Source organism: Pristiophorus japonicus, chromosome 3 (assembly GCF_044704955.1).
Source record: "Pristiophorus japonicus isolate sPriJap1 chromosome 3, sPriJap1.hap1, whole genome shotgun sequence".
NCBI lineage: Eukaryota > Metazoa > Chordata > Chondrichthyes > Pristiophoridae > Pristiophorus > Pristiophorus japonicus.
Genome location: NC_091979.1, coordinates 41,392,190 through 41,416,071, shown reverse-complemented (window position 1 = coordinate 41,416,071; position 23,882 = coordinate 41,392,190). Strand labels below are relative to the sequence as shown.

The window sequence follows — 23,882 nt, the reverse complement described above, 5'->3', positions numbered from 1 at the left end:
GACATTAAAAATAATGCAAAGTTGGATGATACTGCACGGGGAGACATTAAAAATAATACAAAATTGGAGGATACTGCACAGGGAGACATTAAAAATAATGCAAAGTTGGAGGATACTGCACGGGGAGAGAGACATTAAAAATAATGCAAGATGATACTGCACGGGGAGGGAGGCATTAATAATAATGCAAATGTAGAGAATACTGCATGGGGAGGGAGGTATTAATCATAATGCAAAGGTAGAGGATACTACACGGAAAGTGAGGCATTAAAAGAATGCAAAGTTGGAAGATACTGCACTGGGGGGAGAGAGGGGAAGACATTCAGGTGGGTCCTTGCACGATCGTCCCAGCATGAGGCGCGTGCGTGCGTGCGTGTGACGTCGCGGCCGGCTCGCTGCGATGGCGGTTTGCTCTCTTTAAGGAGGAGGCGGCGAGCGAGGGTTGAGGGGCCGCACCGCTCTGGAGCCGATGGAAAGATAAAAAAACAAACAAATCCTAAAACAAACGGTATTTGGCTAACAGCAATAAAAAATATCTATAAGGGAGTGAGAAGAAATAGGCTGTGTCGGTGTGTGCAGCGGGAAGGGGGATGAAACACTAATGGAGGCGGTCGGCTAGCGAGTGAGCCGAGTCGGTGTGAGTGAGGCCTGTCGGCGCTGGCCCTGACCCCGGGTCAGTGCGGCTCGCTGGTTGGTTCAGGGGTGGCTGGCGATGGTCGTTAACTGGTTTATTTTTGTACTTGGTGGCCCCTTTTTAATTCAAGGTGTGTGTGTGTGTTATAGATGGCTGGTGTGTCGCCGGCTGTGAATACAGGAGGGAATTCTGCCAGAGCCAGTGCTGGAATAATGGCTGTTCTGGGGGAAAGAGAGGGTTCCTCAGTAAATATTACAACTCTCCCGACTCCCAGCCATAATTAGTCTCTTGCACAAATCAGCCAGGCTGGTGATCTCACTATTGCTTGTGGGTTAATTTGTTAGGTGTTTTAAGATTCGCTGCGATTATTTATAATTTTTGATTAAAAAAAAACATTGCAAGTTGTTTATATTTTTCGATAAATTTTAAGCCGAGCTTTCATTTAACCAGACAGCACCGTGTGGGTTTTCTTTTGCCGTCTGTTGTTTCTGCACCATTCCTAGGGAAGGAGGGAGGAAAGGGAAGGGAGGGGGTTGGCTTTTCCTCTCCCAATTCTCACGTTGAAAAGGAGGGGAGGGGGGATCTTAATTTCCGTCGGTGGGATCTGAATTTGGCAGGAAGTTTGAGGGGAAAAGTGTTGCGCATGTGCAGGATGTGATCCATTATTCTGCAAAAAAAAAATTTTTACAGAAGAGGATTCAAAGGTGGACGCAACCGTTTTAAAAACCTTGTAACGACATACAAAAAACAAATCACCTTTTTAATGGCAATCTTGCCCAATTTGTTGCACGAGTGTTTAAGCCTTGATTGCAGATCACACCACCGAGGGTAAACCGTATTGTGATGTTTAAAAGAAATACTGAGCTAAATCTGGCAGGACTGTAGTCTAGTGGGCCTTGTAGAAGCAAGCGATCAATTAATAGCACAACAAAAAGCAGTGTTTTTTTTGCTTGCTTTTATTATTTTGCATTACCAAATGTTCAAAGCTTATGGTTATTTTGGTTTTTTTTAGGCTTTCCCTGAATATTGAATTATGAGGCGCCTTTGTTGCACTCCCCAGTGTTCCTGGTTTGCTGCGATCTTGTTAGGATTTTGAACGACCCCCCCCTCATCCAGCTGCTCCCGAAAACACATGGTGCATTGTTGTCGTGCCCCAGATCGTATCTGTTCACCAGAGCTGCCCAGTAACCTTCAGCAAGTGGATCATCGACCTCTAGGATAAATATAAAGTAGTTTGTTTTCCAGACCTACTGCCCTTGTTTCTGCTGCGGCTGCACTGCAAACATGGAGCCCTGCATGGAGTATTTCTTGGCACAAGTGCTGCAGAAAGACATGGGACGTCGGCTGCAAATTGCTCAGGAGCTGATGGAGTATATCACAGATCGTCAGAAATCCTCTGATCTGGAGCAGGATCAATCAATGCTTGATCGAATGGTTGATGGTCTTGGGACTGGTTGGGTAAACTCCAGTAACTTTAAGGTATGATAATGGTTAACAGCTGTAATATCCAGACTTAAAATCTGAATTAGGAAAAGCTAGTTAATATTTATCTTGTGGTTTATTTTTCTGATTCAGTAATCAATTTATTACCTTTACCAAATGGTTCTTTTATAATGGATTCCCAAACATTATTAATAATTCCAATCTTCATTGCAAAGATAAATATTTATTAACATTTTTAATTGCAATGTCTCAGGAACTTGCCCTGCTCCCTCCTTGAAGGTCTGTGGAGAATCATAGTCATCGCTTGCGTTGGTAATCTGTTTTCCCAACCCTATCCATCTCAAATAACCTGTCCAACTGGAAAGAATCTAGAAACTACTCCCATCATTTTTGAAAACCTCAATTGTATTTCTGTTAAGGCTTTGTTTCTCATGAAAACAACTGCATCTCTTGGGGCCTATCATGATAGCTAAGAGCACTAAAGCTAGGTATCGTTTTGGCCCTCTTTTCTGTACCTCCTCCAGGAGCCCGGCTCTCAATCCCTGTTGTATGTGGGTACCAAAACCGTGCATAATACTAATGATGTACAGTGTCCCAGGGAGACCAATTTGTTGCAGTAAAGCAATCAATCATAAGCGATAGTAGAATTTTATCATTGTAAATTTTGAGGAAAGCGTGGATTAGTTGTAGTAAAACTATTAAATGTGGGAATCAAAGTAGAAATCGTGAGTATTCACAGATATGTTGTCTATGGTGCGCTGTTGATTTTGCCATGGCTGTCTCGCTTGGGGACAGCAGATTTTGCTGCTTTTTGGGGATTGTCAATCCCCCCGGCTGTTGAATCTGAGGCTTTGTGGGAAAGATTACTGGAAATGCTATTGTGTATTTGGGGAATATCCAATTCCTGCATTCAATTAATGCATTCAATATGAACTACAAAGCTAGCTGAATACAACAAATGGGATGGATTCAGCTCTCAAATCCCAGGTGAATCTGCTGGTAGAGTTTTTAGGCTATCTGGGGCTTTGTAAATCAGAATACTGTGCACGTGGATTAAGTTTTTAAAATTCTGTGCAGGTCCAATTGTAAACGCACCCCAAGTAATTCTCTTCAAATCCAAATCTGAGGTAGTACAAGCTTAGTGTGCAACAGAATGATTCTGCTTCACATCTCTCCAAGGAAATTAAGATTGGAACGAGAGGTGCATGATCCCAGTATCTGTGGCAAATACATAAATTTATTCAAATTATTACAAGTTTGTTCAAATTTTTATCTAAAATAAATGTTTCACTTTCAATTTTTATTTTCTTTTCCTTCCCTCTTGTCATGAAGGCAGCACTCTGGACCTCATGTGACTGTTCTTCTTGTGAGTTTCGACCACTAAGGTTGGCAGGCTGCTCATCCCAATCCCATCCTGTTCCTGCCCACTGTCCGTGTGTATTTTCCACCTGGGGTCACCAGTACAGAGATCTTGACTGGGAGCTTGGTGCTGATGCATGTTTCTCTGCCCAGCCCACAGCACAGAGGTCAGTTGCAGCAGCCCTGCTCCTTCCTTCCAATTGGCTAACTCAAAATAATTGAATGTTGAACTAGCTTGGTCATTGTGGCTCAGGAACATAAGTGGTGCATTTGCCCACTGAGGCATGGGGCCAGCCAGTTTCAATTATAAAAAAAAAGTATGATCTAGCATGAATTATGAGGTTTTAGAATTTTACTCTATCAATAAGAAATTTGTCCATCCTTGTTACTGAGAAGGATCTGTATACCTATAAGATATCTTTACAAATGTCTTACTTTTGCAACTTGTACAGTATTTATTTGCAATCAGCTGTAGTTGCCAGTGACTACTATTTTTTATTGGGCTTCAGTCCTCCAAGACTGTCACCTCAGACTTGACTATTCCAGTTCTGACCTGGCTTTCCATCTTCACGATCCATAAACATCAGCTCATCCAGAACTCTGGTGCCCATATCCTGTCCCAATGGCTAACATTGGTTCCCGGTTCTCCAATTTAAAATTCTAGTCCATCAGTTTAAAATCACTTCATGGCCTTGCGCCACCCCATCTCATGTGATGACTTAATAATGTTAATGCTTTTATAAAAAAAGCTTTACTGCTCAATAGAAATAACATCCTTTGGAAATGTCAGGAAACACAGAATAATTTGCTGACCCTTTTTAAGTAGAAATATAGGGGTCATTCTGTGACTCCAGTGGGGAACTGTGCTCGCAGAGAGTATGATATCTCAGAATTACCCCTCATTTGGCCTGTTTCTGTGCTGTATATTCCATGCAATCCTACATCGGAACCTATTGAGCATGTTCGTATTGGAGATAACCGGGTGCCAAGTCCACACTTGCATGTGGAATTCTGTGAATGTTCTGCACATGTATTTGGTATCTTGTGAGGGAAGCTACCAAGTATTTATCTTGAAGACCCATCCTTCATCTGAAATATCCTTCTTGCAATTGAATTTTTAAAAAGTGTGCTAGTAAGTTGTGGGTTTCCATAAATCATGTCTTGTTTTATTCTTCCAGTTTTCCTTTTCCTGAAGTACATTTGCTGGGTTAGAATTTCCAGTCATTGCTAGCAGTCTGATACGTTGCTGAACTGGCCATTCTTCATGTGCGAGGACAGTGACAGTAGGCTATTTGAACATAGTGGCATCACAGACAAGCCCCTGTTTTCACCTGATTATCTCTGCACTTTTACAGAGGGATTAAAGGATAGTGAACAGCATTAAGAACATAAGAAATAGGAGCAGGAGTAGGCCATTTGGCCCCTCGAGCCTGCTCCGCCATTTAATATGATCATGACTGATCTGATCATGGACTCTGGTCCACTTCCCTGCCCGCTCCCCATAACCCCTTATTCCCTTATCGGTTAAGAAACTGGGAAGCCTGGGTAAGTTGGTTTCCCCCCCCCCCCCCCCCCCCACCCCCTTATCTCTATTTACCTCCGGCAACTTAAGGTGCTTCACTTCGGCCTTGGCTGAAATCATTTATCGCCACATAGTGGCTTAATATAAGTGGCAGTCCATCAGAGCTTTTGAAGGGAGTGTGCGAGTGTATGCAGTTTTAATAACCACCTTTTCCCTTCATGGGCGGCTTGCCAATGGGTTATCCCCTCCAGCTTGCAGTCTAGATGCATGTTTTTCCCCTAAATGCCACCCCCATTTGACATGTGTACAGTTCACATTCCTATAATCCTTCGTGGAACTCTGTTTCTCTTTCTCCCATCGCCCGCCTCCTCACCCACGCCCCCCCCCCCCCACCCAAAAAGAAAATCAGAAGTCTGTTACATTTGCTGTAATCCAAATGCACAGTATGACTCTGATGAGATACATGTGGATCACCACTGCCTCTGTTGTCAAACAGCTTGTCCAACATCCAGTCTTGGATGAGTGGCATTTTCTTCCCCTTAACGTCGGGGAGACTGAAGCCATTGTCTTTGGCACCTGCTACAAACTATGTACCCTTGCCTTGGTTCCATCCCTCTCTTGGCTGCTGTCAGGTTGAACTAGACTGTTTGCACCTTGATGTCCTATTTGACCTTGAGCTGTGCTTCTGGCTCCATATCTTCTCCATACAAAGTCTGCCTATTCCACATTGGCCACCTTCGCCCCAGCCTCCTCCCATCTGCTACTGAACACCTCATCCATGTTTTTGTGGCTTCCAGACTCGCCTATCTTTGCTGTCTTTTCATCTCTACCATCCATAAACTTCAGCTCATTTAAATTCTGCCGATATCCTGTCCCACTCACTCCATCACTCCAATACTTTATGACTGATTTTTAAAATTTCTCATTCATGTGATTAAATCCCTTCATGGTGTGGCCTTTCCATATTTCTAACCTTCTCCAACCCTAAAAAGTGCCCAGAATTCTATTCATCTGTCCCTGACCTTTTGTGGGTGTTTCTTCATCCACCACTGGAAGCTATGCATTCAGCTCTCTAGACCATAAGCTCTGGAATTCCCTCCCTAAATCCTTCTGCCTTTTCACTTCCCTCTCTTCCTTTCAAGATTCTCCTTCAAAACCTACATCTTTGAGCAAGCTTTTGGTCACACCTGACATCTCCTTCTTTGGCTTAATATAATTTCTGTCTCTGTTTCCATGAAGCACCTTGGGCCGTTTTTCTCTGAAAATTGTTGATCACAATGCTTGTACATTTCAAGAAATTCACTCATCTAATGGTTCATTTGCCAAGTGTGATATTTAGCCATACAGAAGGAGGATTTCATATTTGGCTCTTTGCTGAATTAAGGTATCTTAGTTGGGGCAGCATTAGGGGCACTGCAGATAGCTCTGGTGCTCTTGGGTTAGGAAGGGGGACATTAGGAACGGTTTCTGCTCCTGACTGCAATTTATTAATTTACATGTGAATGTTGAGTGAAGACAAGGAATTGATGCCCTCTGGTAAATAGACTTTTAATATTCACTGTCTCGGCTCATGCATGAAGAATGGTTATTTGGGCCGCGCGTCTGGTGTTTATGGAACCATACCCCACCATGAGTCCATACCTTCTGGAGAAAAGATGACCACATTGATTTTTTTCCCCTTTTAAATCGAGGAATTGTTTTAATAGAGCAAGCTGTACATTTACTCCTTTGTTCCTAATGGTAATGTTTCTATCTGTAAAATGTCTCATAACAAGTGATGCTTGTGAAGAAATTTCCCTTGTGGGGCAAGAGAGAGGCCAGTTTTAATTTTGCACAGTGTGATTCTCTGTTGTTCTAAGGTAGTCTTGTGTAGCCTTATGATTTAAATTTGTGATATTTTAAAGAATAGGCAAAATATATTTTTTAAAAAGGCAGAGGGGAAATTGCCTTAATAATGGAAGCTAGTAGGTTGAGAAGCTTGTGGGGGTTGTCTATGACTTTAAGTGGAATATTTTAAATTCTGTATGCAGATTGTTTTTCAATTTCTTTTGGGCATGTTTGTAATTTTTTCTCTTCTAATTTTGTAAATGATCCCTTCTCGCAAATTCACCCAGCCTGGCAACTCTGCTGCCAAATGTGCAGTATGATGGTCTTATCGTAAACGGTCGGCAGCAGAAACCAGGTCCTTTGTGGGGGGGGGGGGGTACTTTCACCCCACTTGGCTTAGATTGCAAATGGAGTAAAGGAGTAAAGTGGTGGTGGATCACATCCAATGGATCTGAGCATTAATGATTGTTCACATTTATAGTCTCATAGCCTGTCTTTTTCTTTGTTTTTAAAGATCAAGGTATTCCATAGCTCCACCCATATCGATTCCACATCATCCAAGCTAATGTCCTTTCTTACTATTGCATTAATCTCCTCTTTAACCAGCAATGCCACCCCGCCTCCTTTTCCTTTCTGTCTATCCTTCCTAAATGTTGAGTGTAATATCTCCAAGTTTGCAGATGACACTAAACTGGGTGGCGGTGTGAGCTGTGAGGGGGATGCTAGGAGGCTGCAGGGTGACTTGGACAGGTTAGGTGAGTGGGCAAATGCATGGTAGATGTGGATAAACGTGAGGTTATTCACTTTGGGGTCAAAAACGCGAATTCAGAATATTATCTGAATGGCGGCAGATTAGGAAAAGGGGAGGTGCAATGACACCTGGGTGTCATGGTTCATCAGTCATTGAAAGTTGGCTTACAGGTACAGCAGGCGGTGAAGAAGGCAAATGGTATGTTGGCCTTCATAGCTAGGGGATTTGAGTATAGGAGCAGGGAGGTCTTACTGCAGTTGTACAGGGCTTTGGTGAGGCCTCGCCTGGAATATTGTGTTCAGTTTTGGTCTCCTAATCTGAAGAAGGACGTTCTTGCTATTGAGGGAGTGCAGCGAAGGTTCATCAGACTGATTCCTGGGATGGCAAGACTGACGTATGAGGAGAGACTGGATCAACTGGGTCTTTATACACTGGAGTTTAGAAGGATGAGCGGGGATCTCATAGAAACATATAAGATTCTGACGGGATGGGACAGGTAAGATGCAGGTAGAATGTTCCCGATGTTGGGGAAGTCCAGAACCAGGGGACACGGTCTTAGGATGAGGGGTAGGCCATTTAGGACTGAGATGAGGAGAAACTTCTTCACTCAGAGTTGTTAACCTGTGGAATTCCCTGCCGCAGAGAGTTGTTGATGCCAGTTCATTGGGTATATTGAAGAGGGAGTTAGATATGGCCCTCACGGCTAAGGGGATCAAGGGGTATGGAGAGAAAGCAGGAAAGGGGTACTGAGGGAATGATCAGCCATGGTGGTGCAGGCTCGAATGGCCTACTCCTGCACCTATTTTCTATGTTTCTATGCTTCTAAAGTGGCAAGTAGGTTTCAAAATTGTTATTCACCTACCTGGAGACATGCAAGTAATCTTTTTTGAACTAAAATTAAATTAAATTTCTTTTGGGGCTTTTTTAAATAACAGAGACCATATCTATCTTTTTTCAGGGCCATTCATTATATTGGTTTAATGAGGGGACAGTCGGTTTTCAGTGCCTTACTCAAGTAACCACTCGTTATGTGGGAACCTTGACGGTGAGTGTTGGCAGGATGTTTGCACAGAGTATCCAGCCTGCTCCTGTCATCACCTGAGCTCCACACAGACAGATTAGCTTCTGGCATCTGTTGTTGGACAGCAGATGAGAGCGGGAATGCTTGGCCATGTTTCTCTTCTGTCTCCACTCCCCCAACCTAGGGGAACTGAGGCCAATTGAAGTGCAAAAGCAAGATACTGTGCTTGCTGGAAATTGAAATAAAAACAGAAAATGTTGGAAATACTCAGGTCAGGCAGCATCTTTGGAGAGAGAAATAGAGTTAATGTTTCAGATCGATGACCTGTCATCAGAATTGGAAAAGGTTAGAGATGTCGCAGGTTTTAAGTAAGTATAGAAGCAGCGGTGGGGGGGGGGGGGGAGGGAGAAAAGAGAGCGAGAAAGAGCAAATGGAAGATCTGTGATGAGGTGTTCGGAGAGATTAAATGACGAGGGATGATGGTGCAAAGTGAAAGGAGATGGTCATGGGACAAGTAAGGAAACTGGGTCTAGAAGAGGTGTAAATGGGAATATCAATCCTCAGTGGCAGCTGCTGTCTGAAAAATTGGGGTAGAGGTTGAGGTTATTAGGTTCTGCCTAATAGAAAGATGAAGTGCTGTTTGTTGAGCTTCATTGGAACAGTGTAGGAGGCTGAGAACAGAGCAGTCAAAGTGAGAGTGGTCTGGAAAATTAAAATGACAGGTGAAATGTAGTACCCTGCTGTCTTCCTGGCTGCGAACTCTGCCAACCTGGACCATTCTAGTTAGTAGGGCTCAGCTACTGACTGAATAAACTCATTTAAGGAGTCATGAGGACAATTCCACTTTTATCGTGTTATTTTTCCTATCTTCTCTGTTCATCAGCTTAAAGGACAAACCGGCTGCTCCCAATCCTTCACAATACAGATTTAAATAGGTTGCCAGAGAGAGCATGAAGGCTTGGATATAACATTCCCTCTATTTATACATTTCTTTGGGGAAGGGCTTGTAGAATCATAGGGCCCAAGTTTCCACATGATTCGCGCCTGATTTTTAGGAGCAACTGGTGGAGAACGGACTATTTTAGAAATCGCAATTCTCCACTTTTTTTCTGCAGTTCTAGTCAGGTAGAACAGTTCTAGTTGAGAACAAAATTTTTTCTTCAAAAGGGGGCGTGTCCGGCCACTGACGCCTGATTTGAAAGTTTCCACAGTGAAAATGTACTCCAAACTAAAGTAGAATGGAGCCAGTGAAGATTTTTGTAGAACTGAAAAAAACCTGTTCTACACATTAAAAAATCAGGCGCAGGTTACAAATTAGGCGTCCAGAACGAGGTGGGGGGGAGTGGGGGGGGGGAAGGGAACTCATTAAATTTGACAATAAATCCTTATTTATACTTCTACAAATATTATACAAATAAATCCAACCTGAATACACATTTATAAGCCAAGAAAAGATTAAATAAACCATCTTCCTACCTGTGTGAAAGTGCTTCAGCCAGGGAGAATTCTGCAGCCGCTCGTGCCGCTGAGCGGGACGGGAGGGGGGTGGGGGGGAGAAAGCCGTTCGTGTCGCTGAGCGGGAGGGAGGGGGGAGGGGGGGGGGGAAAGAAGAGAAGAAAAGAGAAGAGAGAGAGAGAGAGTGGGTCTGGTCGGCGGGGGAGGGGGGAGCGGGTGTCGGGTCTGGTCTGGGGGCAGGGGGGGTGGGGGTGGGGAGGGAGGGAAGCAGGAGCTGGCCGTGGGAGGAGCCTTATTCACGCAGCCCCAGTGAGGCCATTCAGCCAGGGCTAGGGGCTGCATGCTTTGGGCCCCTCCCACACAGTTCGGCGCCTGGAGCTACTGCACTTGCGTGCCGACTGTAGCGCGCATGTGCAGAGGTCCCGGCACTGTTTTCAGCGCAGGGACCTGGCTCAGCCCCCTCCCACAGCTCGTGCTGGCTGCACCGAGGGCCAGAGGACCTGTAAGTAGGTGGAGAATACCGAGGATTTTTTTAGGCGCCGTTTTAGGCGTGAAAAACGGGCTCCCAGCTCGGAGGGGCGCCCGTTTTTTTTCTTGTGGAAACTTGGGCCCATAGAATGGTTACAGCACAGAAGAAGGCCATTCCTCCCATCAAGCTCATGCTGGCTCTCAGCTAGTCCCACTACCCCGCCCTTTCCCCGTAGCCCTGGAATTCTTTTTCCTTGACTTACTTATCCGACTCCTTTTTTGAAAGATAGGATAAGTCTGCCTCCATCAGCCTTCAGGCAGTGCATTCCCGATCCTAACCACTCACTGCGTTTTAAAAAAAAAAAAAGTTTTTTCTTGTGTTGCTTTTGGTCCTTTTGCCAATCACAAGTCTGTGTCCTCTGGTTCTCCACCCTTCTGCCAATGGGAACAGTTGCCCTCTGTAACTATCTGCAAATTTGCTCCTCCATATCTTTCCTACTATTTGGTGGTCTGTACAATACACCAAATAGTGCAATGGCTCCTCCTATTATTTCTTAATTCTAACCATATAGGTTCTGTCCTCGATCCTTCCAGGACAACCCCTCTCCAGCACTAACATTTTCCTTAACCAATACTTCCACACCACCACCTCGCTCTCCTTCCTTATCTTTCCTTAACACCTTATAACCAGGAATATTTAAAACCCAATCCTGCCTTTTTTTGAGCCAGGTCTTTGTTATTGTCACAATATCATATTCCCATGTAGCTATTTGTGCCTGCAGCTCACCAACCTTGGAACATAAGAACATAAAAAATATGAGCAGGATTAGGCCATTTGGCCCCTCGGGCCTGCTCCGCCATTCAATAAGATCATGGCTGATCTGATCATGGACTCAGCTCCACTTCCCTGCCCGCTCCCCATAACCCTTTAGTCCCTTTATCGCTCAAAAATCTGTCTATCTCCGCCTTAAATATATTCAATGACCCAGCCTCCACAGCTCTGGGGCAGAGAATTCCATAGATTTACAACCTGCTGACAAGAGAAAAAGAGTGTGAATACGATTCTAGAGCCCTCTGGATATTCAGGGACTTACAGGGGTAGACAAAGAAAAAAAGGGATGCTTATGTCTTATACCGACTGCTAAATACTATAGATACTTTGGAGGAATCTAGAAAGTTAAGAGGTAAAATTAAAAAGGATATTAGGAATGCTGAGAGAGAGCATGAAAAATTCTTGGCTAGTAAAATTAAGGAAAACCCAAAGATGTTCTATAAATATATTAAGAGCAAGAGGGTTACTAAAGAAAAGATAGGGCCGATTAGAGACCATGAGGGTAATCTTTGTGTGGAGGCAGAAGATGTTGGTATGGTTCTTAATTAATATTTTGCATCTGTTTTCACAAAGGAAAGGGGCAATGCAGATACTGCTATCGAGGAGGAGTGTGAAATTCTGGATGAAATAAACATAGTGAGAGAGGAGGTATTAAGGGGTTTAGCAGCTATGAAAATAGATAAGTCCCCAGGCTCGGCTGAAATGCATCCCAGGCTGTTGAGCGAAGCAAAAGAGGAAATAGCCGAAGCCTTGACCATCATTTTCCAGTCCTCTTTGGATTCAGGCATGGTGCTAGAGGACTGCTAATGTAGTACCCTTGTTTAAGAAGGGAGAAAGGGATAGGCTGAGTAATTACAGGTCTGTCAGCCTAACCTCAGTGGTGGGAAATTTATTGGAAAAACTCCTGAAAGACAGGATAAATCTACATTTGGAAAGGCAAGGATTAATTGGGGACAGTCAGCACGGATTTGTTCAGGGAAGATTGTGTTTGACTAACCTGATTGAATATTTTGAGGACGTAACCAAGAGGGCTGATGAGGGTAGTGCATACGATGTAGTGTATATGGACTTTAGCAAAGCTTTTGATAAAGTCCCACATGGTAGAATGGTCACGAAGGTTAAATCCCTAGGATCCAGGGCAAAGTGGCTAGTTGGATCCAAAATTGGCAGAGAGGCAGGAAGCAAAGGGTAATCGTTGATGGATGTTTTTGTGACTGGAAGGATGTTTCCAGTGGGGTTCCGCAGGGCTCAGTACTAGGACCCTTGCTTTTTGTGGTATATATCAATGATTTAGATTTGAATATAGGGAGTAGGATTAAGAAGTTTGCAGATGAGGTTGATGAAGAGGAAAGTCATGGACTGCCGGGGGATATCAATCTACTGGTTAGGTGTGCAGAGCAGTGGCAAATAGAATTTAATTCGGGGAAGTGTGAGGTAATGCACTTTGGGAAGCCTAATAAGGAAAGGGTATACACATTAAGTGGTAGGCCACTTAATAGTGTAGATGAACAAAGGGACCTTGGAGTGCAGATTGGATAGGCTGGGTTTGTTCTCCTTGGAACAAAGGAGGTTGAGAGGAGACCTCATTGAGGTGTACAAAACTTTGAGGGTCCTGGATATAGTGGCTAGCAAGGGCCTATTTCCATTGGTGGAGGGGTCAATTAGGAGGGGGCATAGTTTTAAGGTGGTTGGTGGAAGGTTCAGAAGGGATTTGAAGGGGGGCTTCTTCACGCAGAGGGTTGTGGGGGTCTGGAACTCACTGCCTCGAAGGTTGGTGGATGCAGAAACCCTCGCCACATTTAAACGGTGCTTGGATGGTCACTTAAAACACTGTAACCTGAAGGATTATGGACCTATAGCTGGTAATTGGGATAAGACTGGATAACCTCTTGTTGGCCGGTGCAGATATAATGGTAAGTACTGCAGGGAATCGAATACGGCCAGGGTGATTTCCTGGACTAGTTTCAATCGCCTGGATGGAAGAGAGAGGAATTTTCCCAGATTTGTTTTCCCCCAATTGGCCTGGGTTTTTATTTGTTTTTTGCCTCTCCCAGGAGATCACATGGCTCTGATTCGGGTGGAGTGTAGAATGTTTCAGTGTAAGGGGTGTTGCAATTGTGTGGGGTGGACTGGACTGGTTGGGCGCTCTTTACCTTTCCGTCATTGTTCATTGTTCATAGATTTATATGTAACCTTCAGGCTGCTGACCGATGGCCGTGCAGCTCTTTGTCGGCTGGCGCGGACACGATGGGCTGAAATTGCCTCCTGCTCTGTAAATTTCTATATTCCTCCTCATCTCGTTTTAAATGGGCGGCCCCTTATTCTGATACTATGTCCCCTAGTTTTAGTTTCCCCCATGAGTGAAAATATCCTTTCTGCATCCACCTTGTTGAGCCCTCTCATTATAGAAACATAGAAAATAGGTGCAGGAGTAGGCCATTCGGCCCTTCGAGCCTGCACCACCATTCAATAAGATCATGGCTGATCATTCACCTCAGTACCCCTTTCCTGCTTTCTGTCCATACCCCTTGATCACTTTAGCCGTAAGGGCCCGATCTAATTCCCTCTTGAATATATCCAATGAACTGGCATCAACAACTCTCTGCGGTAGGGAATTCCACAGGTTAAAAACTCTGAGTGTAGACGTTTCTCCTCATCTCAGTCCTAAATGGCCTACCCCTTATCCTAAGTTCTGGACTTCCCCATCATCGGGAACATTCTTCCCGCATCTAACCTGTCCAGTCCCGTCAGAATCTTGTATGTTTCTATGAGATTCCCTCTCATCCTTCTAAACTCCAGTGTATAAAGGCCCAGTCGATCCAGTCTCTCCTCATATATGTCAGTCCAGCCATCCTGGGAATCAGTCTGGTGAACCTTCGCTGCACTCCCTCAATAGCAAGAATGTCCTTCCTCAGATTAGGAGACCAAAACTGAACACACTATTCCAGGTGAGGCCTCACCAAGACCCTGTACAACTGCAGTAAGACCCCCCTGCTCCTATACTCAAATCCCCTAGCTATGAAGGCCAACATACCATTTGCCGCCTTCACCGGCTGCTGTACCTGCATGCCAACTTTCAATGACTGATGAACCATGGCACCCAAGTCTCGTTGCACCTCCCCCGTTCCTAATCTGCCGCCATTCAGATAATATTCTGCCTTCGTTTTTTTGCTCCCAAAGTGGATAACCTCACATTTATCCAAATTATACTGCATCTGCCATGCATTTGCCCACTCAGCAAACCTGTCCCAGTCACCCTGCAGCCTTTTAGCATCCTCCTCACAGCTCACACCGCCACCCAGTTTAGTGTCATCTGCAAACTTGGAGATATTACACTCAATTCCTTCATCTAAATCATTACTGTATATTGTAAAGATCTGGGGTCCCAGCACTGAGCCCTGCGGCACTCTGCCATTCTGAAAAGGACCCATTTATTCCTACTCTCTGTTTCCTATCTGCCAATCAGTTCTCTATCCACATCAATACATGACCCCCAATACCATGTGCTTTGATTTTGCACACCAATCTCTTGTGTGGGACCTTGTCAAAAGCCTTTTGAAAGTCCAAATACACCACATCCACTGGTTCTCCCTTGTCCACTCTACTAGTTACATCCTCAAAAAATTCCAGAAGATTTGTCAAGCATGACTTCCCTTTCATAAATCCATGCTGACTTGGTCACTGCTTTCCAAATGCGCTGCTATTTCATCTTTAATTGATTCCAACATTTTCCCCACTACTGATGTCAGATTAACTGGTCTATAATTACCCGTTTTCTCTCCCTCTTTTTTTAAAAGTGGTGTTACATTAGCTACCCTCCAGTCCATAGGAACTGATCCAGAGTCGATAAACTGTTGGAAAATGATCACCAATGCATCCACTATTTCTAGGGCTACCTCTCTAAGTACTCTGGGATGCAGACTATCAGGCCCCGGGGATTTATCGGCCTTCAATCCCATCAATTTCCCTAACACAATTTCCTGCTTTATAAGGATATGCTTCAGTTCCTCCTTCTCATTAGACCCTCGGCCCCCTAGTATTTCCAGAAGGTTATTTGTGTCTTTCTTCGTGAAAGCAACCAAGGTATTTGTTGAACTGGTCTGCCATTTCTTTGTTCCCCATTATAAAGTCATCTGAACCTGACTGCAAGGGACCTACATTTGTTTTCACTCATCTTTTTCTCTTCACATATCTATAGAAGCTTTTGCAGTCAGTTTTTATGTTCCCAGCAAGCTTCCTCTCATTCTATTTTCCCCCTCCTAATTAAACCCTTTGTCCTCTTCTGCTGTGTTACAAAATTCTCCCAGTCCTCAGGTTTGCTCCTTTTTCTGGCCAATTTTATGTGCCTCTTCCTTGGATTTAACACTATCCTTAATTTCCCTTGTTAGCCACGGTTGAGCCACCTTCCCCATTTTTATTTTTACTCCAGACAGGGATGTACAATTGTTGAAGTTCATCCATGTGATCTTTAAATGTTTGCCATTGCCTATCCACCGTCAACTCTAAGTATCACTCGCCAGTCTATTCTAGCCACTTCATGTCTCATACCATCGTTCAGGACATTGTGTCACTCTCCATCTTAACAAAGAATTCTACCATATTATGGCCACTCTTCCCCAAGGGGCCTCGCACACCAAGATTGCTAATTAGTCCTTTCTCATTACACTAGTCTAGGATGGCCAGCCCTCTAGTTGGTTCCTTGACATATTGGTCTAGAAAGCCATCCCTAATACACTCCAGGAAATCCTCCTCCGCCGCATTGCTACCAGTTTGGTTAGCCCAGTCAATATGTAGATTAAAGTCGCCCATGATAACTGCTGTACCTTTATTGCACGTATCCCTAATTTCTTGTTTGATGCTGTCCCCATCCTCATTACTACTGTTTGGTGGTCTGTACACAAACTCCCACTAGCGGTTTCTGCCCTTTGGTATTCTGTCACTCCACCCATACAGATACCACATCATCCAAGCTAATGTCCTTCCTTAGTATTGCATTAATTTCCTCCTTAACCAGCAACGCCAACCCACGTCCTTTTCCTTTCTATCTATCTTTCCTAAATGTTGAATACCCCTGGATGTTGAGTTCCCAGCCTTGGTCACCCATGGAGCCATATCTCCGTGATGCCAATTACATCATATGCGTTAACTGCTATCTGCACCTTATTCCGAATATTCCTCGCATTGAGGCACAGAGCCTCAGGCTTGTCTTTTTAACACCCTTTGCCCCTTTAGGATTTTGCTGTAATGTGGTCCTTTTTGCTTTTTGTCTTGGGTTTCTCTGCTCTCCACTTTTACTTTTCTTCTTTCTATCTTTTGCTTCTGCCTTCATTCTACTTCCCTCTGTCTCCCTGCATAGGTTCCCATCCCCCTGCCATATTAGTTTAACTCCTCCCCAACAGCACTAGCAAACACTCCTCCTAGGACATTGGTTCCGGTCCTGCCCAGGTGCAGACCGTCCGGTTTGTACTGGTCCCACCTCCCCCAGAACCGGTTCCAATGTCCCAGGAATTTGAATCCGTCCCTCCTGCACCATTCCTGAAGCCACGTATTCATTTGAGCTAACCTGCGATTCCTACTCACTAGCACGTGGCACTGGTAGCAATCCTGAGATTACTACTTTTGAAGTCCTACTCTTTAATTTAGCTCCTAGCTCCCTAAATTCATCTTGTCGGACCTCATCCTGTTTTTTACCTATATGTTCTAGTTCTAGTCTCTCCCATCATCCTCTTTCTATTCACCTTGTCAAGCCCCCTCATAATCTTATATGTTTCAATAAGATCACCTCTCATTCTTCTGAATTCCAATGAGTAGAGGCCCAACCTACTCGACCTTTCCTCATAAGTCAACCCCCTCATCCCTGGAATCAACCTTGTGAACCTTCTCTGAACTGCCTCCAAAGGAAGTATATCCTTTTGTAAATATGGAAACCAAAACTGGCTACGTTACACTCAGTCCCTTCTTCCAAGTCGTTTTATATAGCTTGTAAATAGTTGGGGTCCTAGCACTAATCCCTGCAGCACCCCACTAGTTACTGGTTGCCAACCAGAGAATGAATCATTTATCCCGACTCTCTGTTTGATTGAATGCCTCGCTACTACTTCCTTAATAATGGATTCCAGCATTTTCCCAACGTCAGATATTAGGCTAACTGGTCTATAGTTTCCTGCTTTTTGTCTGCCTCCTTTTTTAAATAGGGGCGTTACATTTGTGGTTTTTCCAATCCGCTGGGACCGCCCCAGAATCTAGGGAATTTTATTAGATTACAAACCAATGCATCCACTATCTTTGCAGCCACTTCTTTTAAGACTCTCAGATGTAAACCTTCAGGCCAGGGCACTTGTCTGCCTTTAGTCTCATTATTTTACCGAATGCTACTTCATTAGGGATAGTGATTGTATTAAGTTCCTCCCTATCTGTCGACCCTTGATTATCCTCCTATATTCGGATGTTTTTAGTATCTTCTCTCGTGAAGACCGATACAAAATATTTCTTCAATGTTACTGCCTTTTCCCTGTTCTCCATTATTAATTCCCCAGTCTCATCCTCTTGGGGACCAACATTTACTTTATCTTTGAGCATTCACATACATACACTGTAAATTCATCTTAGACCATCCTTTATTCTCTCTTGGTTTGACCCTACCTTGTGTCTCAGCTCACACCCCGCCATATGAGTGCTTTGTCACTGTGCTACAACTACCATGTAATATTTTCATTGGAAGCTTTTAATTGAGTCTGATGTACATGTTTTTTTCCAAACTGTACTTTCTAAACCTGCTCATTGTTAAATGGTAACCTGATTGCAGAAAGATCTTAACCTAGAACTTTGCTTGAAAGTGGCATGTTAACATTTGAGATATCTATTTGTGCTGTAAGGCACCAGTTTTTATTGATTTCATGGAAGGTCAGACCTGTATCTTTGACACTGGCAGATAATTTTACAATCAACCTCACCATGTATGCAGACATATATATTTTATATATGGAAAATTCATGTTCTGATAAATTACAACAGTTTAGAATTGCAATATTTGCCTTTTTAAAAAAAAAAAGTACAATTCTTCCCCAAGTTGCTCTTGTACACTTCAATGCAGCTGGTGCAAAAATCCCTGGTGATTCATCTGCTGTTTTCTTATCTGTGGGGAAATGTCTAGTCTACACTTTGTCTTTCCTGATAACAAATCCAAGATTGGAACTGGTGGGTGTGAAAGTGTTTTCTCACTTTGGCACATAGTATAGTAATTATCTAAGTAACTTGAGTTGAAGAACATGTTGCTTTTGCAAACCTACAGATGCAACATTAAAAGTATTTTTGACTTTTTAAAATTGCTATGAAGTAGCGCTTAATTGTTTGCTTACAGTTCAAGTGCATGCAATATGCCGTCTAAGAGATTCAAGTATATGTTGAAAAATTTTATAAATGAATTCGGTTAGGTATACTATTCTGATCCGATTTGGTTAGTATAGTTTAAACATGATAAGGCTAAGGAAAGTCAACCACAACTTACATTTATATAATTCCTTTAAGGCACTTCACATAGCGTTATAAAACAAAATTTGACACCAAGCCACCTTAATGGATATTAGAACAGATGTCAGAGGTAGGTTTTAAGGAGAAATTTAAAGGAGGTAGCGAGGCGGAGAGGTTTGGAAAAGGAATACCAGAACCTGGGGCCTAGATGGCTAAAGGCACTGCCGCCAGTGATGGAGCGAAGAAAATTGGGGATGTGGAGAAGCAGAGAGATCTCGGATGGTTGTAGGACTAGAAGATGTTTGAGCTAGGGAGAGGTGAGGCCATTGAGGGATTTGAACACCTAGGATGAGAATTTTAAAATTGTGTTGTTGCTGGGCCAGGAGCCAATGTAGGTCAGCAAGCGCAGGGGAGATGAGTGAGTGCAAGTTAGGATACGGGAAGCTGAATTTTAGAGTGGCAGGTGGGAGGCTGGCTGAGAGGTCATTGGAATAGTTGAATTTAGAGGTAACCAATGCATGGACGAGGGTTTCAGCATCCAGAAACAATACCATAATTAGACAATGCAGATAAATTTGGGTGAAGACGACCCTCTGACCTGCTCTTGTAGCCACAATATTTATGTGGCTGGTCCAGTTAAGTTTCTGGTCAATGAAGACCCTCAGAATGTTGTTGGTGGCGGATTCGGCGATGGTAATGCCGTTGAGTGTCAAGGGGCCGTGGTTAGACTCTTGTTGTTGGAAATAGTTATTGCCTGGCAATTGCGTGACGCGAATGTTACTTGCCACTTATCATCCAAGCCTGAATGTCATCCAGGTCTTGCTTTTAAAATCCAGTAAAGAATAACCAAAAAAAATTATTAAGAAAGGGAAGATAGACTATGAAAGTAAACTAGCACGAAATATAAAAACAGATAGCAAGTGTTTCTATAGGTATATAAAAAGGAAAAGAATGGCTAAAGTAAATGTTGGTCCCTTGGAGGATGAGACTGCGGAATTAGAGATAGGGAACATATATTTTGTATCAGTCTTTGTGGTCGAGGACACCAAAAATATCCCAACAATGCATAGTCAAGTTCCTCCCCCCGCCCCCCCCCCCCCCCCCCATAGCCCCATAACACAATCGCAATCACTAAGGAGGTGGTACTCAGTAAGATAATGGGACTAAAGGTGGATAAATCACCTGGACCTGATGGCTTGCATCCTAAGGTCTTAAGAGAAGGAGCAGCAGGGATTGTGGATGCACTGGTTGTAATTTACCAAAATTCTCTGCATTCTGGGGAGATCCGAGCAGATTGGAAAACTGCAAATGTAACACCTCTATTTTTAAAAAAAAAAAGGAGGCAGACAAAAAGCAGGAAACTATAGACCAGTTAGCCTAACATCTGTGGATGGGAAAATGTTGGAGTCCATTATTAAAGAAGCAGTTGCACGACATTTGGAAAAACATAATTCAGTCAGGCAGAGTCAGCATGGATTTATGAAGGGGAACTCCTGTTTGACAAATTTGCTGGAATACTTTGAGGATGTAACGAACAGGGAGGATAAAGGGGAACCAGTGAATGTGGTGTATTTGGACTTCCAGAAGGCATTTGACAAGGTGCCACATAAAAGGTTACTGCACAAGATAAAAGTTCACTGGGTTGGGATAATATATTAGCATGGATAGAGGATTGGCTAACGAACAGAAAACAAAGAGTCGGGATAAATGGTTCATTTTCTGGTTGGCAATCCGTAACTAGTGGGGTGCCACAGGAATCAGTTCTGGGACCCCAACTAAAATTTGGCAGATGGAGTATAATGTTGGAAAGTGTGAGGTCATGCACTTTGGCAGAGAAAATCAAAGAGCAAGTTATTATTTAAATGGAGAAAGACTGCAAAGTGCTGCAGTACAGCGGGACCTGGGGGTACTTGTGCGTGAAACACAAAAGGTTAGTGCGCAGGTACAGCAAGTGATCAGGAAGGCCAATGGAATCTTGGCCTTTATTGCAAAGGGGATAGAGTATAAAAGCAGGGAAGTCTTGCTACAGTTATACAGGGTATTGGTGAGGCCACACCTGGAGTACTGCATTCAGTTTTGGTTTCCATATTTACCAAAGGATATACTTGCTTTAGAGGCAGTTCAGAGAGGGTTCACAAGGTTGATTCTGGAAATGAGAGGGTTGAATTATGAGGAAAGGTTAAGTAGCTTGCGCCTCTACTCATTGGAATTCAGAAGAATGAGAGGTGATCTTATCGAAACATATAAGATTATGAGGGGGCTTGACAAGGTAGATGCAGAGAGGATGTTTCCACTGATGGGAGAGATTAGAACTAGGGGGCATAACCTTGGAATAAGGGGCCGCCCATTTAAAACTGAGATGACGAGAAATTTCTGCTCTGAGGGTTGTAAATCTGTGGAATTTGTTGCCTCAGAGCTGTGGAAGCTGGATCATTGAATACATTTATTCAGAGATACAGTTTCTTAACCAATAAGGGGTTATGGGGAGCGGGCGGGGAAGTGGAGCTGAGTCTTTGATCTGATCAGCCATGATCATATTAAATGGTGGAGCAGGCTCGAGGAGTCTTATGGCCTACTGCTCCTATTTCTTATGTTATGTTCATATGGGCATGGACTGCTTCATTATCTGAGGAGTTGCGAATGGAACTGAACACTGTGCAATCATCAGCGAACATCCCCACTTCTGGCATGATGGAGGGAAAGTCATTGATGAAGCAGCTGAAGATGGTTGGGCCTAAGACATGCACATTTGACAATTCAGCAGTCCTTTAGTGTTGCATTGAATTGCACTATAGATTATGCATCCAAGTCCTGGAATGGGATTCAAACGCTCAGCCTCTAATCCAGAGGTGAGAGTGGTAATAACTGAGCCAAGTTTACACATTTCAGCAAACTATCTTCCCTGAGAAATTTTTCTTGTTGCACAGTAATTTGTACAAATATTGAGTATTCTCACACAAATATATACTTATCGCTACATGTAAAATATCATTTTCACTCTCCTGAATTGGCTAGGATGTGGTTTTTGTTTGGGGATAGGTTTGACCCACATTGTTGAGGTTTTAATGGAGCCCACTGTCTAAGAAAAGTGCCTTTCAGTGGAAGCAGCAAGTGTGGTCGTTGCCAACAAGTTAGGTGATGTATTTTTACTGAAGACTGAGGGGGTTCTGTGCTGCAGTAGCACACTTTGTGTGAATCAGTAACAGGATTGTGATCACTATTCATAGTTATGTCAGTGGTCATAAACATTAAACAAACAAAACTATGCAACGTGAATTGCCTATTTGCCACAACATTGTGCAAGACCACTGGCATAATTTGCATGGTTTAGGTTCCCCTCCACTGTTTGAGGTCTCTGATGTTCTCTACCACAGAAAGTTGTTGAGGCCAATTCGTTAGATATACTAAAAAGGGAGTTAAATGTGGCTCTTACAGCTAAAGGGATCAAGGGGTATGGAGAGAAAGCAGGAATGGGGTACTGAAGTTGCATGATCAGCCATGATCATATTGAATGGTGGTGAAGGCTCGAAGGGCCAAATGGCCTGCTCCTGCATCTATTTTCTATGATTCTGTTATTATACGTATTGTTGTATTTTTTGGTGCTAGTCTTGTTTTAAATACAGGCCTAAAATACTTGACGGGTAAAATAAATTGTGTACTTTTTAAAGGGATGAGCAAAAATTAGTCTTTAAATTGACTTGGTTAGATATTTATTAAAAAAAACAACTGGAGCTGTGATTTCGCTGCAGCTAGAATTTGTATTTTATAACCCAATTTTAAAATAATCCTCAACTGCAACAGCCATGCATGATTTGTTCCAAGATTCACTTAAAGGCACAAGGAGGCACCTGTGTAATAAATATATAACCAAGCGTTCCCCCAATGGGTTGACCAGTCTTTTTTTCCCGCAGGCGGATGCATCCTACCGAAATTTTTTTAACAAAAATACCTGGTGGTCCTGGAGTAACATTGACTTGCGCTCAGAGACCTAGCTGCTCGGAGCTCCCATTACTATTAATGAGAATACCCCTAAAATCAAATAAAATACAAACAAATTTTTAAAAAGAGCTTCACTTTAAAAAAAAAAAATTAATCGAAATTGCATTAAATTAAATGTTTTAGAACTTTTTTTTTGAAAATATAAAAAAAATCTTAATAATGTTAAAAATAAACTTGCCTTTATAGACAGGGTTTTTAAAAATATAAAAATAAGTAATATTTTTTTCCATCTATTAAGACTCTTAAGCTGGTAAAAGTAAGCCATACGCCTGCTTTTACCAGCATTAGAGTTTGAAGGACATTCGCTGGGCAAATAGCCCAAATCTCTGCCCGCGAAGGCCCTTCTGAGTATGCGTTGGAACTGTCAAAAGACATTTTGACAGTTCGAAGTACTGGATTTCAGCGCATGCACTTTGCGCGCCTAAACCTGGAACATGCGGGCCCGTAGAGTCCGAGATTTTTGGCCCATCATGTTTGATTCTCGGTTTGGCTTTAGTTAGCTGATCTTGGTCATGTCACCATTAGGAGCTCCACAGTTGATAACATTCCTAAAATAGGAAGGAAAAAATTGGTCGCCTTCCTGCTTCTAATCGGTAACTATCTCCTCTGGAAGTGATAATTGTTTCGTCATTGAATATGGTACCCTCCTTCTGCAATTGAATCGCTTGGTGGCACTCGCTATAGAGGCTCACACAAAATAAAGGTTACTTTCACAAAGTGTCAAAGTTGATGATGCTTGCGTATCCATATTGCAGCAGGGCAAGGGGTCAATACCTTGAGCAAGAGAGGATACAATTAAAGGAACCATTTATTGTGGCATGATGGGGCATTTCAAGTGTTTTCACGTACCAAATACCATTGTAACTTTTTGCATAGCCATAATCTGAGTTATGATTGTTCAGTTGTGCATTATGATGAGCAGTAATCAGGAGTTGCCAGTGTGCATGTTTTCATGTTGTAAATTGCTGATCTTTTTTCCTCGCTCTTCTATTCCGGAAGAGATAATGAGGTCGATAATGTTGATGGCTGAAGGACTAAGGACAGAGCCGTGAAAGGCAAGAGGTGACATCTGTTGGTTAGACTTGCAAAAGGCATGAAAAT

General features: G+C 43.2%; 1 protein-coding gene across 6 annotated transcripts in view; it reads left to right on the top strand.

Annotated features, from left to right (window-relative positions):
- Positions 1 to 394: 394 nt before the first annotated feature.
- Positions 395 to 23,882, top strand: part of clasp1a (cytoplasmic linker associated protein 1a) — a 426,315-nt gene continuing 402,827 nt past the window's right edge. For all 6 annotated transcript variants that reach the window (XM_070875296.1, XM_070875295.1, XM_070875293.1 and 3 more), the window contains exons 1-2: positions 395 to 508; positions 1,647 to 2,113. In XM_070875296.1, the coding sequence (XP_070731397.1) occupies positions 1,919 to 2,113 (195 nt within the window). In that variant the 5' untranslated portion in view covers positions 395 to 508; positions 1,647 to 1,918. The remainder of the gene's footprint in view (positions 509 to 1,646; positions 2,114 to 23,882) is intronic.